Source organism: Haematobia irritans, chromosome 5 (genome assembly GCF_050003625.1).
Source record: "Haematobia irritans isolate KBUSLIRL chromosome 5, ASM5000362v1, whole genome shotgun sequence".
Taxonomy (NCBI): Eukaryota; Metazoa; Arthropoda; class Insecta; order Diptera; family Muscidae; genus Haematobia; species Haematobia irritans.
This window is the reverse complement of record NC_134401.1, coordinates 156275797-156292168: the sequence shown is the minus strand read 5'-3', so window position 1 is coordinate 156292168 and position 16372 is coordinate 156275797. Positions and strand designations below refer to the sequence as shown.

The following is a 16372-nucleotide window of genomic DNA, read 5'->3' as shown; positions in this document are numbered from 1 at the left end:
AACGCGGTCTTGAACTTTGTACAGCGCTAAAGACATTTTAACAGTTTTTAAATCCAATTTTTTCTTTCAACATAAATTTTCTTAAACAACAGAAAAAAAATAATTATTTTTAAAAAATTTTCTTCAATTTGACAAAAAATATAAACTTATTTGTAACATGTAGCAATTAGAAAACTATTTTAGTTAAAATTTTCTAAAATAAACCTACATTTTCTTCCACGGTGGGTTCACTTTCTTTTTGGTGTACTTAGCTCAATTGTATTGCTTACTTTAATATTACAAACATTTTTCTATCGGTGTAGACTTGAGAATGCGAAGGAGTTCCTTCAGTTGCACGAACGTAGTGATTTTCCGAACATCGTCTTCAATGTACCTGAATTTGAGTCTACGAAAGATCACCTGATGTAATTTTATATATCGAATTTTCATCGAGTTTAACGTCGAATTATAATTTTAAACATTTGGAAAGCTACGTTGGAGCCGTGTGAACACATTTCGGTTGTTATATACCATTGACGAATCAACAAGATTCGACATTATCTGAATTTAGCAAGTCCATTCATTAAATTCAATAAAAAAATACTTTCCCGAAAAACGCGGTTCGAACGTTTAGTAACGCCGAAAATCTTATGGTGTTTTCTTTCTGAAAAAAGTGCTTTGCCTCCACTTGGCTGTAGGGAATGCGCATTTTTACAATGTTGCCAGCAACCTGTAAAAATGCTATCATTTCAGCGGGCAGAAAAGAATTCAAAGTAGCAAACAGGGCAATCGTATCACTCTCGTTTGTCGGCAGTTCTGAAAATGGCCGCACTTTGCCTCTATGTCTGGGACTATTTTCACAACAGAATTCGAAGCCTTTTCGTACTTTTGTTTGTTTTTTCAGAAAAGAATTTAAAAAGGTAATATTTCGGGCAAAATGCAAAAAAAAAAAAAATTACAAGAGAAGAAAACACCCTGTGTGTGTTAGAACATTCACAATAAACTGCTATCATAATTCGGCAAAAGCGTAAATTTATCACAGTTCAGTGTTCGAAGTATCACAGTTCAGTGTTCAAAGCAAACAGGGCAATCGCATCACTCTCGTTTGTCGGCAGTTCTGAAAATTGCAGCAATTTGCCTCTATGTGTGGCACTATTTTCACAACAGAATTCGAAGCCTTTTCGTACTTTTGTCTGTTTTTTTTTCAGAAAAGAATTTAAAAAGGTAATATTTCGGGCAAAATGCAAAAATTTTTTTTTTTACAAGAGAAGAAAACACCCTGTGCATAGACCAATTAAATATAAGACATCTCAAATGAATTCACAGAGCTGTAGTTTGTCTGCACACCGTAGAGGGCTCTTTTTCGTCTGCAATTGAGTGATTTTTTAATTTGGCTTTATTTTTGTTTTCTTTCCTTTGTTCTCTTGATGAAACACAAAATATTGTAAAAGCTTATAAAATTTGATCCATTCACACCTTTTTTGTAATGCAAATTGGCTGCTTTGTACGGTAATTCTTGTTTTCCAAAAAGAAATTGAGTCACTTGACTGCGCAATTGAGTGTAATGACTGCGCTCTGCAAATAAACAAAACCATGGTGAATTCACTTGAGATGTCTATACATTCCTTGGTCTATGCCCTGTGTGTGTTAGAACAGCTGTTCATTCACAATAAACTGCTATTATAGTTCGGCAAAAGCGTCAATTTATCAAAGTTCAGTGTTGCAATATCGGTGAAGTGTGGACTGATGTTCTGCTCTACATAAGCGTTGTTTTCTTTTAGTCCTGGATAACCAAGTCGTGATGGACTAAAAGAAAACATTGTACTCGTTTATTCAGAACATCTGAAAAATTGCACAACACTGGCATCAGCTGTTTAAAAACGACGAGTAAAATTATATATTTTAATGTATGTACACATTTGTCAAAGAATATACAGAAAAAGAAAAACGTCTGTTGTAAAACTGATGCTAAAATGAACTAATATTTATTGCAAAAATTTTATTTTGTTTTAGTTTTTTTTTTTAATTTGTAAGAAATATTCCCCAGCCAAACGATTTTTTATTTATTCCAAGTATGTCTCAAAAAATTTATGAAGTAAATGACAGTAAAATTTCAATGACATACAAATTATTTCAATTCTAACTAAAACAGAAAAAGTTTCGTACACTTATCTCAAAAATAGTAAGAATGAACTGCAGCATACTTAAAATGGGAATGTTCTGGCACTTACGATTTTTTCTTTATTTTTAGTTCATTTTTGCTTTTCGAGAAAACCATTTACGATATGCAAATGGTAGTTAAAAATCCAAAAATGTCGGAAAATGTTCGTTAATTTAATGAATCTCAAAATTTGGAATACAATTTAGTTAAATTTTCGCACGAGATAATTCATTTTTCCCATAATGTAGTTTACTGTTTTTTCTGTGTAATAAATATTTTCTGTTTAAGAAATGTGTTTTTTTAAATAAATTCAGCTGTTTTAACATCTTAGTCGAACGAAAGCATTCGTTTCGAATATGAGAAATTGACCATTAATTTCATCTTATTGAATCAATTAATCACAATAAATAGCTATCGTGAATGAAATTTATCACTTTATCAAAACTCAACTTGGCAACACTGGCGGGTTTTCACTAATAAATCATACAATCGATGCACTTGAAAATTGTTAGTTTAATACTACGGCTACACCCTAAAAAAAATCGCTTCTGTAAGATATACCCCAAACACATTTTGCTTCAAGCATATATATTTTCAGGATTGGTCCAAACAAAATATTGTTTGTATTGTTCAAACATATTGTGTTTCACTTTAGGGCATACACTGGTAGAAAAAATTTTAATGAATTTTTCTTTGTGCGGATATATTTTTAAGGCGCCAATTGGTAACTTCCATTATTTTACTTGTAGCATACTCTCTAGGTCTCTCTTTCTAAACACAAATATGTTTATAGGCTATTTCTAAATTAATATATGTTTTCATCTAAGCATATTATATTTACAAACACTTTATGTCCCAAATATAATATGTTCTAACATATTAACATATATGTCCCAAACATATTATGCTAGTTTATGAACATTATATGCTTGCACTTAAAAATATTGTGTTAAAAAATTTGAGTTCCAAACATATAATTTTTATACCCAAACATATGAAAAACAGTCTTTTTCGTCCGTGTACCTGTTATGTTAATTATTTTTATCATGATAGAACACAAACAGAGAGTAAAGCCGCCGAGCAGCTCCGCCGATGTTAGCCGCCGCACTCGACTACGCCACCGATAGCATAGGCTCCGATCGACTAAAATTTCCAATGCTGTTTGCCATCGACTAGAATAAATTACCATCCAACTTTAATTTTTAATATGGAAATAAGTTATTATGTTAGTTTCTTTAAATTGATTTCCGATTTCATTAAGAAAATCGAAACCTATTTAATTTTTTCATATTTTTCTGATACGATTTTTCCATGGAATGACCCATATGAATATTTTCGCAAAATTCTCAGTAAACTAAAAATTATGAAATGAAAAAGCTTTAATGCAGCAAAAGCTGATAAACTATAATGTAGGACAAAATATATGTGGGAGATATCATGATGTTGGGGGAGGGAAGGGGCGGTATAAGGACGTAGATAACAACAAACAACAAAACAACCAATCAAACAAGAGTAGAGCAACAACAACAACAAGAACTAAAATTCAACAAAACTACTACGTCTACTACTAAGTGGGGGATATAGGCTATAATTAGATGGAAAGCCATCGGTCATATTCGATTTCGCATTAGTCTTCGTCACTATCGTATCGTCTTCGTTATTTGTCGTTTTCGTTCGATTCTTTTTCTTTTGTGGTTTCGTATCACGCTGATCTTGATCCCATCGTGTATGAGGATAATATCGATATTTGCGGCTACTACTGACTTTTTGATCGTCAATGACGCCACCGCCACCATTGTGGCTCTCATCGTTAATCGAGCGTTTCGAAGAGGCCACCTCCATAGAGTATTGTTCACTCAAATCCACTGCTGGTCTATCCTCTCCCGTGTCCCCATTATCTAGGGGAATGGATTTTCTAGGCCTTCGCACTTTATGGGATTTTTCCAGTTCCTGTTTAACTTCAATAAAGGCATGCATCGACTGCAAAAGATTATCCTCATAGGGTTCATCTTCGGCCAAGGCCATATCGGCGTATTGTAAATACTGCATGCGTTTCTCACGCTTCTTTAGGGCCCTACTTTGACGCTGTTCACGGCGATTGCTCGTCTGGGGTATACTAAAATCGTTACTAATTTCGGATGGTATGGGTGGGAAACTATGCACAATGGATGTGGCCACAGATGGACGTCTACCGGCGATGATATTATTTTGTCGCTGGTGGAATATATCGACATGATTTAGCGGGCGAGCATGAGAAATGCGTGATCTAGCTGCTGAATAAGAACTAGAAGCGGTTGATCTCACTGAGTCTTTGCGCCTAAGCTTTTGCAGCGCCGTTATTTGGGGCGGAGGTGGTGGTATGGGCGGCGGTTTGGCTTTCCCTTTTACGGGACTTTCGCCGCCACCCCCAATGCCTTCGAAGAGATCGTGCAATTCCAACCAGTCACGCACATTGCTGGGCGAACGCTGCTCTCCAAAACGCGGTAAGGGTATATCTTTGATGGGAACCTGTAGCAAGTCCTTGTCGTCTCTAGGGTCACCGTTGATGTTCTTGTTGTCATTGTGCGAGGAATTTGGGTTTTTCTCTTTGGTTCTATGTTTTTTCAGTTTCGTTATATTTGCTATACCTGGCGTAATGGAAAGGGCTCGCGTAGAGCCTCCTCCTTCGTGATGCAATTGGGACTGCTGTTGATAGGTATCACTATCGCCTCGTTTGCGTGGTGAACCTCTTGGCGGTACCGGTGGGGGAACTTTGGCCTTTAGTGTGCTACCAACGCCACCGCTATTCGATGTGGAACCGCTACCGGCTGGTGTACGTTGTTTTACTGGAGGAGCAGCGATAGATTTAAGTGTATTAGCTGAGTGTGATGTGGTAGCTCCACCAGTCGTTGACGACGCCGCTGCCGCCGCAGACGTCGCTGCTCCTTTAGCACTGGAGGTGACATGTGATTTTTTGAATTGTTGAACCGTCGATGTAGGTGGATGGTGAGTATGACCATGATCTGCGTTTTGAAATTAAATATCGTAAAATTAGCATTTAGGTCTTTAAGGGGGTTCAAGTGTTTGTTAGAGAAAGTGGGGGAATTTTAGGGGTTTATTACAAGAAAATAAGAAGAAGAAGAAGGAGTAGTTTTGTTGTGTCATGTGTCTTTACCTCTTGCCTCATTTTCACTGTCAATGGACCTTTGTATAGCTTTCGAAAGACTTTTTCGTTTCGATGGTGAATGCTTCAGAGCTATAAGATTGTTTTGTTTTGTTCGATTTTTTTTCGAGTGTAGACACCAGCCACAAAATAGATTTTTGTTTAGCGTTGTTGCAGTTGCATTAGAAGAGGCGAGAAATAAATTTGTAATTTTGATTAGCATTTGAATTTTGCTTGGATTTTTTTTTCATTTTTCATTTCTATCAATTCATATTATTTAACTAAAAAAGCACGCAAAATATTCAGAATGCTTTTAAATGTGATTTAATATGATTTATTAATGATTTCGATATGATATATGTATATACTAAATTACAAAATTATCACCTGATTTTTTGTTTCGATTATTTTCAACACTTCCAGTTCCTAAAGCAGTTGTTTCAGAATTTTTATTTATTTGCGACATAACTATTGAATTAAAAATAATTGAATAAATTGAAATTTTTAATGAATTGAAATGAATTTATTTCGGTCAAAACAATAATTTGTATAAAATTATTAATTACTTAAAAGTTGCTTAAACTGTTTGTAAATTAAAACCCATATTTTCATTTTCCCATTCGCCCTTTTCCTTTCTTGAATGAATGAAGGTGTAATGAATTAGCATTTGTGTTCAGATTTCGAGTTGCTGGCTCATTGGTCAGTTAAAAGAAGCAAAAGTGAAGAAGTTATAACGGTTCATTTTAAATCCCTTCGAAACCTAAGACCCATTTTTCCATAAGTATACCATAGTATACAGTGAACATAAGTGAAATAACATTTTGTCAAAATTTTATTTCTATATAGAAAATTTTGTCAAAATTTTATTTCTATAGAAAATTTTGTCAAAATTTTATTTCTACAGAAAATTTTGTCAAAATTTTATATCTTTAGAAACTTTGTTAAAATTTTATTTCTATAGAAAATTTTGTCTTTTTCCCATTCGCTCTTTTCCTTCCATACCATAGTATAACATCAACAGTCTGAAAGTCACTGAACCTAACTGAAACCATCAACAGTCTCTTCGCCATCAAAAATACAGGTAATCCTACTTACCCAACAACAACCACAGAATAGTGAAAATTTTGTAAAAATTTTTCTTCTATAGAAAATTTTGTCAAATTTTTATTTCTACAGAAAATTTTGTCAACATTTAATTTCTACAGAAAATTTTGTCAAAATTTAATTTCTACATAAAATTTTGTCAAAATTTTATATCTATAGGAATAAAATAAAAATAAACTGTTTGTAAATTAAAACCCCTATTTTCATTTTCCCATTCGCCCTTTTCCTTCCATACCATAGCATATCATCAACAGTCTGAAAGTCAATGAACCTAACTTAACAACCAACAACAACCATAGAATGGTGACAATTTTGTCAAAATTTTATTTCTATAGGAAATTTTGTCAACATTTTATTTCTATGAAAAATTTTGCCAACATTTTATTTCTATAGAAAATTTTGTCAATATTATATTTCTATAGATGAAATTTTGTCAAAATTTTATTTCTATAGAAAATTTTGTCAACATTTTATTTCTATAGGAAAATTTTGTCAAAATTTTATTTCTATAGAAACTTTGTTAAAATTTTATTTCTATAGAAAATTTTGTCAAAATTTTATTTCTATAGAAATTTTTGCCAAAATTTTTTTTCTATAGAAAGTTTTGTCAATATTATATTTCTATAGAGGAAATTTTGTCAAAATTTTATTTCTTTATTTCTTTCTTTTTCGGGAGCCACAGTGGTGCAATGGTTAGCATGTCCGCCTTGCATACACAAGGTCGTGGGTTCGATTCCTGCTTCGACCGAACACCAAAAAGTTTGTCTGAGGTGGGATAATCCACCGCTGAAAAACTTTTTGGTGTTCGGTCGAAGCAGGAATCGAACCCACGACCTTGTGTATGCAAGGCGGGCATGCTAACCATTGCACCACGCTGGTGACATTTCTGAGGGTTTCAAAACTTCTCTAAGTGGTTTCACTGCAATGTGGAACGCCGTTCGGACTCGGCTATAAAAAGGAGGTCCCTTGTCTCTGAGCTTTACATGGAATCGGGCAGCACTCAGTGATAAGAGAGAAGTTCACCAATGTGGTATCACAATAGACTGAATAGTCTAAGTGAGCCTGATACATCGGTAGCCACCGTGGTGCAATGGTTAGCATGCCCGCATTGCATACACAAGGTCGTGGGTTCGATTCTTGCTTCGACCGAACACCAAAAAGTTTTTCAGCGGTGGATTATCCTACCTCAGTAATGCTGGTGACATTTCTGAGGGTTTCAAAGCTTCTCTAACTGGTTTCACTGCAATGTGGAACGCCGTTCGGACTCGGCTATAAAAGGGAAGTCCCTTGTCATTGAGCTTAACATGGAATCGGGCAGTACTCAGTGATAAGAGAGAAGTTCACCAATGTGGTATCACAATGGACTGAATAGTCTAAGTGAGCCTGATACATCCGGCTGCCACCTAACCTAACCTAACTTAACCTATTTCTTTAGAAGATTTTGTCAAAATTTTATTTCTATAGATGAAATGTTGTCAAAAGTTTATTTCTATAGAAAATTTTAATTCTATAGATGAAATTTTGTCAAAATTTTATTTCTATAGAAAATTTTGTCAAAAGTTTATTTCTAAAGAAAATTTTGTCAAAAGTTTATTTCTAAGGAAAATTTTATAAAAATTTTATTTCTATAAAAATTTTTATCAAAAATTTTATTTCTATAGAAAATGTTGTCAAAATTTTATTTCTATAGAAATTTTTCTTAAAATTTTATTATTATTAGTTTATTTAAAATCATAATAGGTTATGAAAATAACTACAAAATAAAAGTATTAACAATTGAAATTTTCGACCTAATTAAATAATTAAAATAATTTTGTCGAAATTTGATTTCTATAGAAAATTTTGTCAAAATTTGATTTCTCTAGAAAATTTGTTAAAATTTTATTTCTTTAGAAAATTTGTTAAAATTTTATTTCTTTAGAAAATTTGTTAAAATTTTATTTCTTTATGGAAAATTTTCAAAATTTTATTTCTATAGAAAAGTTTGTAAAAATTTTGGTTCTATAGAAAATTTTGTCAAAGTTTTATTTCTATAGAAAATTTTGTCAAATAATAATAAGTTATGAAAATAAATACAAAATAAAGGTATTAACAACTGAGGTTTTCGACCTAATTAAAATTTTATTTCTATAGAAAATTTTGTCCAAATTTTGTTTCTATAGAAAATTTTATCAAAATTTTATTTCTATAAAAATTTTTGTTAAAATTTTATTTCTATAGAAAATTTTGTCAAAATTTTATTTCTATACAGCAAATTTTGTCAAAATTTTATTTCTATAGAAAATTTTGTCAAAATTTTATTTCTATACAGCAAATTTTGTCAACATTTTATTTCTATACAGCAAATTTTGTCGAAATTTGATTTCTATAGAAAACTTTGTCAAAATTTGATTTCTTTAGAAAATTTGTTAAAATTTTATTTCTTTAGAAAATTTGTTAAAATTTTATTTCTATATAGAAAATTTTCAAAATTTTATTTCTATAGAAAATTTTGTAAAAATTTTGTTTCTATAGAAAATTTTGCCAAAATTTTATTTCTATAGAAAATTTTGTCAAAATTTTATTTCTATAGAAAATTTTCTTAAAATTTTATTATTATTAGTTTATTTCAAACCATAATAAGTTATGAAAATAAATACAAAATAAAGGTACTAGGATTTCGACCTAATTAAAATTTTATTTCTATAGAAAATTTTGTCAAAATTTTATTTCTATAGGAAATTTTGTAAAAAATTTTATTTTTATAGAATATTTTGTCAAAATTTTATTTCTACAGAAAATTTTGTCCAAAAGAAAAACACGTGATTTCAACATTATTTAGGAATGTATGTGTTTGAAATCACTTATTGGGCCCCTGATACAATCATATTCTAATAAAAAATTTAAATGTCTTTAAATTTTAATACTAATTTAACACTTTATCTTTTCTCTTCGAAATATCTTAACTTAACCTTTGGAACTGGAAGTCATTTGTATATCTAAATATTTTTATCAAAATTATAAATTTTGAGTTATATAAATTTGGAAATTTTGAGTTAGTTTTATTTATATTACAATTTAAAAAAAAGAGGTTAGTTGTTTTTTATTTCTTTGACATTTAAACTATTGTTATCATTTACCTATATAACTGGATACCAAAGTACGAAATTTTCTATGATTTCCTTTGATCTCGGGGAGATCCACTGTGCATCGCAAGACATTATTAATTAAATATATATATATAAACAATTATAGAATGTGAAATGAAAGAAGAAAAATAAACGAGATTATGAATGTCGCATGTTTTTACAGGGTTGGTATTCATGTTTTATTTTGATTGCAACATGACAATTCGAATGGAGCAAACTCTAGCGTTCAAGGCGCTTTTTTTGTTTAATTTATTTAAATTTCGAGGAGCGATGAAACGAAAAATGTCTAAGTTTCCTGTAGAAAATAGTATTATGGTATATTAATAAATTTTAATGTTTAAACGAACCATTAACGTGAAATTTAACTGTAAATTGTGGTAAGATGACTAAGCATTGCCAAATACAATTCAGAAGCCATCATTCTTTTTGGGTTTTCTTATTGTTGTGGTTTTTGTTAAAATTTTGTTTCTATAGAAAAATTTGTCAAAATTTTATTACTATAGAAAATTTTGTCAAAATTTTATTTCAATAGAAAAAATTGTCAACATTTTATTTCTATAGAAAATTTTGTCAAAATTTTATTTCTGTAGAAAATTTTGTCAAAATTTTGTTTCTATAGAATATTTTGTCAAAATTTTATTACTATAGAATATTTTGTCAAATTTTTTTTATAGAAAATTGTGCCAAAATTTTATTTCTATAGAAAATTTAGTCAAAATTTTATTTTATTTTATTTCTATAGAAACTTTTGTCAAAATTTTATTTTATTTCTATAGAAACTTTTGTCAAAATTTTATTTCTGTAGAAAAATTTGTCAAAATTTTATTTCTATAGAACCTTTTTTCAACATTTTTATTTTTATTGAAAATTTTGTCAAAATTTTATTTCTATGGAATATTGTGTGAAAAATTTTTTTCTATAGAAAATGTTGTTAAAATGTTATTTTTTTTTAGAAATTTTTCGTCAAAATTTTATTTCAATAGAAAATTGTATCAAAAATGTTTTTCTATAAAAAATTTTGTCAAAATTGTATTTGTTTTTTTTTTTGTTTGATTTTATTTCTCTACAAAAATTCTGTTATTCTTTTGTTTTTTTTTTATTGTTGTGGCTTTTGTCAATTTTTTTTTCTATAGAAAAATTTGTCAAAATTTTATTTCTATAGAAACTTTTGTCAAAAAACTTTACTTCTATAAAAATTTTTGTCAAAAGTTTTTTTTATAGAAACTTTTGTCAAAATGTTATTTCTATAGAAAATCTTGTCAACATTTTACTTCTATAGAAAATTTTGTCAATTTTTTTTTATAGAAAATTGTGTCAAAATTGTATTTCTATAGAAAATTTAGTCAAAATTTTATGTTATTTTATTTCTATAGAAACTTTTGCCAAAATTATATTTCTATAGAAAAATTCTGTTATTCTTTTGTGTTTTTTTATTGTTGTGGCTTTTGTCAACAATTTATTTCTATAGAAACTTTTCTCAAAAAACTTTACTTCTATAGAAAATTTTGTCAAAATATTATTTCTATAGAAAATTTTTGTCAAAATGTTATTTCTATAGAACATTTTTTAAAAATTTTATTTCTATAGAACATTTTGTCAAAATTTTATTTCTATAGAAAATTTTGTCAAAACTTTATTTTATTTCTATAGAAACTTTTGTCAAAATGTTATTTCTATAGAAAATTTTGTCAAAATTTTACTTCTATAGAAAATTTTGTCAAAATTTTATTTCTATAGAAAATTTTGTCAAAATTTTATTTTATTTTATTTCTATAGAAACTTTTGTCAAAATTTTATTTCTATAGAAACTTTTTTCAACATTTTTATTTTTATTGAAAATGTTGTCAAAATTTTATTTCTATGGAATATTGTGTGAACATTTTTTTTCTATAGAAAATGTTGTTAAAATTTTATTTTTTTAGAAATTTTTCGTCAAAATTTTATTTCAATAGAAAATCGTATCAAAAATGTTTTTCTATAAAAAATTTTGTCAAAATTGTATTTGTTTTTTTTTTGTTTTAAATCATGGAAGATTTTCGGCCACGGTTACCACTCGAGCAAAAAATAATCTACCAATATTTGTAGAAAATTTTAACAAGAAATTACCAAACAAAAAAAGCTTAGTTTGCAAAAATTTTAGTTTATGAAAAACTTTATTTCTAAAGATTTTTTTTATCAAAAATTTATTTCTATTAAAAATTTTGTCAACATTTTTATTTCTATAGAATATTTTGTCAAATATTTTATTTCTATAGAAAATTTTGTCAAAATGTTATTCCTATAGAAAATATGGCAAAATTTTATGTCTATAGAAAAATGTGTCAGAATTCCATTTCTATAAGAAATTTTGTCAAAATTTTATTTCTAAAGAAAATTTTGTCAAAATTTTATTTCTATAGAATATTTTGTCAAAATTTTATTTCTAAAGCAAATTTTGTCAAAATTTTATTTCAATAGAAAATTTTGTTAAAATATATTTCTTTAGAAATTTTTCGTCAAAATTTTATTTCTATAGAAAATTTTGTCAAAATTTTATTTCTGTAAAAAATTTTGTCAAAATTTTAATTCCTTTGAAATTTTTCGTCAACATTTTATTTCAATAGAAAATTTTGTCAAAGTTTTACTTCTACATAATATTTTGTCAAAATTTTATTTCTAAAGAAAATTTTGTCAAAATTTTATTTCTGTAGAAAATTGTGTACAATTTTTTCCTATAGAAAATTTTTATCTTAGTTTGCAAAAATTTTAATCTATGGAAAACTTTATTTCTAAAGATTTTTTTTCAAACATTTATTTCTATTGAAAATTTTTTCAAAATTCCATTTCTATAGAATATTTTGTCAAAATTTTATTTCTAAAGCAAATTTTGTCAAAACTTTATTTCAGTAGAAAATTTTGTTAAAATTTATTTTTTTAGAAATCTTTCGTCAATTTTTTTTAGAAATTTTTCGTCAAAATTTTATTTCTATAGAAAAATGTGTCAACAATTTTTTTCTATAGAAAATTTTGTCAATTTTTTTTTAATAATGAAAGATTTTCGGCCACGGTTACCAATCGAGCCAAAAATAATCTACCAATATTTTTAAACAATTTTAACAAGAAACTACAAAAACAATGTTTGTTTGCAAAAATTTGAATCTATGGAAAACTTTCTAGAGATTTTTTTTATTTGTCAAAATTTTTATTTGATAATTTGTCAAAATTTTTATTTCTATTTCTATATAAAAATTCTATAGAAAATTTTGTTAAAATTTAATTTTTGTAGAAATTTTTCGTTAAAATTTTATTTCAATAGAAAATTGTTTCAAAAATTTTTTTCTATGAAAAATTTTGTCAAAATATTATTTTTGATTTTTTAATCATGAAAGATTTTCGGATACGGTTACCATTGGAGCCAGAAACAATCTACCAATATTTGTAGAAAATTTTAACAAGAAATTACCAAACAAAAAAAGCTTAGTTTGCAAAAATTTTAGTTTATGAAAAACTTTATTTCTAAAGATTTTTTTTATCAAAAATTTATTTCTATTAAAAATTTTGTCAACATTTTTATTTCTATAGGATATTTTGTCAAATATTTTATTTCTATAGAAAATTTTGTCAAAATGTTATTCCTATAGAAAATATGGCAAAATTTTATGTCTATAGAAAAATGTGTCAGAATTCCATTTCTATAAGAAATTTTGTCAAAATTTTATTTCTAAAGAAAATTTTGTCAAAATTTTATTTCTATAGAATATTTTGTCAAAATTTTATTTCTAAAGCAAATTTTGTCAAAATTTTATTTCAATAGAAAATTTTGTTAAAATATATTTCTTTAGAAATTTTTCGTCAAAATTTTATTTCTATAGAAAATTTTGTGAAAATTTTAGTGTTATAAAAAATTTTCACAAAATTTTATTTCTGTAGAAAATTTTGTCAAAATTTTATTTCCTTTGAAATTTTTCGTAAAAATTTTATTTCAATAGAAAATTTTGTCCAAATTTTACTTCTATAGAAATTTGGTCAAAATTTTATTTGTATAGAAATTTTTGTCAAAATTTTATTTCTGTAGAAAATTGTGTAAAATTTTTTCCCATAAAAAATTTTTATATTAGTTTACAAACATTTTAATCTATGGAAAACTTTATTTCTAAAGATTTGTTTCAAACATTTTTTTCTATTGAAAATTTTATTTCCTTTGAATTTTTTCGTCAAAATTTTATTTCAATAGAAAATTTTGTCAAAATTTTAGTTCTATAGAAATTTGGTCAAAATTTTATTTATGTAGAAAATTTTGTCAAAATTTTATTTCTGTAGAAAATTGTGTAAAATTTTTTCCCATAGAAAATTTTGTCAAAACTTTAATAGTAAAGAATTTTTTTTATCAAAAATTTACTTATTCTATATTTCTATAGAAAATTATTTCCATAGAAAATTTAGTCAAAATTCACATTTGAGTGTATAGACTTAAAAAGGTGAAAAAAGGTACGAAAAATATCGTGGGAGTACCACGGTACTTTGTTCAAATTTTGTCAAAATTTTACTTCTATAGAAATTTGGTCAACATTTTATTTATATAGAAAATTTTGTCAAAATTTTATTTCTGTAGAAAATTGTGTAAAATTTTTTCCCACAGAAAATTTTGTCAAAATTTTATTTCTGTAGAAAGTTTAGTCAAAATTCATATTTGAGTGTATATACTTAAAAAGGTGAAAAAAGGTACGAAAAATATCGCGGGAGTACCACGGTACTTTGTTCACGCAAAAGGTACCAAACAATTTATAAAATGATATACATGATCAATGCTGCTTTGGAATTGTTTTTGGCTTTGCCCTCATAATTATTATTATTATTAAAAATAATAATAAAATATAAAACGTGGTCAAATCTTACATTTAAAATTTAACTTACGTTGAACATTAATGTATGAATTTTATACTTTCCTTATAAACGGAAATATTACGACGATTTAGTCATTTTTCGTTTCCTCGAAAAGTTATTATGAACTTACGAGACGGTATTTTACGAAATACAGTTTTGGCCATGAAATTTTGAAATCTTTGAGCATAAAATGAAGGACGACACACAGATACAGTATCCTTTTGTGGGAGGTGTTATCATTAATAAGGAAGAAATTATCATAAGTTAATATAGAATTCATTGTTTTTGAATATTATAGAGAAACCCGAAGACAATTTGTGATAAAAAGAACAGAATGTGCTGCTACTTACGCCATCATGTATGATACTTTTGAAAGTATGTTCGAGCTTCTTCTTTAAACGATAGGATTGCAAAATATCAATGATACCAATAAATAGAAGAAGACGTTCGCCTTTTTCACTGCGGGCTGGTATGCCACCGGGCCTATAAAGCACAATAAATTTTTAAAGGTATTGATACCCTATCCATATAAAACTTACGGCATATCCTCTTCATCATCAATGGGCTCACTTTCGGCCTGTATACTTTCCATGGCTGTTGAATGGGCCACCAAACGTTGGCGATTCGAACGATAAGCCGCACTAAATAATAATGAAAATTTTTAATTATCACTGGGAAATTTCTCCCGAAATTTTCAAGTTTTACCTATTGCGTTGTATATTGCTTTGCGTTTCATCGTCTGGATTATCTGATGTAGGTTCTGCTCCTCCTCCCCCTCCTCCTCCTCGTGGTGTATCATCATTATCCGATTCCTCTGATTGCGAAGTTTTGGGCTGTTTTTTAATCTTCTGTTTCTCCTTTGAGGCTATATCCAAATTATGGACACCCAATAGCAATGAATAGTCCATAATTTTAAATGATTCCAAGACAGTACAATCCCTTTGTATGGTCTTGATTAATGCCGAATAGGTTTCAGCTTCCAAAAATATACCATTTGGATGTTGTTCCATAAAATCCAAATCCTTAAACGTTGGAGATTTCTTGGCACGTTCAGCTTTACTGGCTTTGCGTTTGAATGTGGAACCCTTGAGATCATATTTCAGATGCATTTTCACATAGGAAGGCAGGAGATTGTTCATAACAACCAAGCGAATATTTTTTGCATTGTTCGTTTGCAGGCAATACAATCCGAAGAATTTTGGCAAAAGGGTTCGGGGATTTTGATTTAAATTCATGTAGTATCTGGTGGTAAAAACAAAGAAAATTTCATTAAAATAAAGTCAACGAAATTTTTTCATAAAGGCAATGACCATATTCATTAATAGTATGAATAGTTGCGTTATTAAATATAAAATTCATTACAATTAGGAAAAATTTCATTGTATGTATGAAGTTGTTGAAATGAGAGTGACACAGAAACTTTGATTAAAATTGAGTTAACGACTTTTTTCTATTAAACAATGACCATGTTCATTAATAGTATGAATCGATTCTTTATTAAATATAAAAATCATTACAATTAGGAAAAATTTCATTGTATGTATGAAATTGTTGAAATGAGAGTGACAAAGAAACTTTGATTAAAATTGAGTTAAAAACTTTTTTATTAAACAAGTTCATTAATAGTATGAATAGATTCGTAATTAAATATAAAAATCATTACAATTAGGAAAAGTTTCATTGCATGTATGAAATTGTTGAAAAGAGAGTGACAAAGAAACTTTGTTTAACATTGAGTTAATGATTTTTTTATTAAACAAAGAACAAGTTCATTAATATTATGAATAGATTCGTTTTTAAATATAAAAATCATTACAATTAGGAAAAATTTAATTGTATGTATGAAATTGTTGAAATGAGAGTGACAAAGCAACTTAAATTGAGTTAACGATTTTTTTTTTATTGAACAATGAACACGTTCATAAATATAATGATTTTTTTCACTAATAAATAACAATTGCGAAATTTTCATTTTATTTCAGAAATTATTTCTTT

General features: G+C 27.7%; 1 protein-coding gene across 3 annotated transcripts in view; it reads right to left on the bottom strand.

Moving 5' to 3' along the window:
- The window catches only part of PIP5K59B (Phosphatidylinositol 4-phosphate 5-kinase 59B), a 33178-nt gene that overhangs the window by 7352 nt on the left and 9454 nt on the right, over positions 1 to 16372 (bottom strand). For 2 of the 3 annotated variants that reach the window (XR_012723391.1, XM_075312525.1), the window contains exons 5-11: positions 15083 to 15619; positions 14917 to 15018; positions 14728 to 14860; positions 14508 to 14595; positions 9506 to 9568; positions 5295 to 5375; positions 4768 to 5142 (exon numbers count right to left, since the gene is read on the bottom strand). Coding sequence is in view for 2 of the 3 variants with exons in the window: in XM_075312525.1 (XP_075168640.1) it covers positions 4768 to 5142; positions 5295 to 5375; positions 9506 to 9568; positions 14508 to 14595; positions 14728 to 14860; positions 14917 to 15018; positions 15083 to 15619 (1379 nt within the window). In the remaining variant the exon portion in view is untranslated. The remainder of the gene's footprint in view (positions 1 to 4767; positions 5143 to 5294; positions 5376 to 9505; positions 9569 to 14507; positions 14596 to 14727; positions 14861 to 14916; positions 15019 to 15082; positions 15620 to 16372) is intronic. The other variant, XM_075312526.1, reaches the window with a different exon arrangement.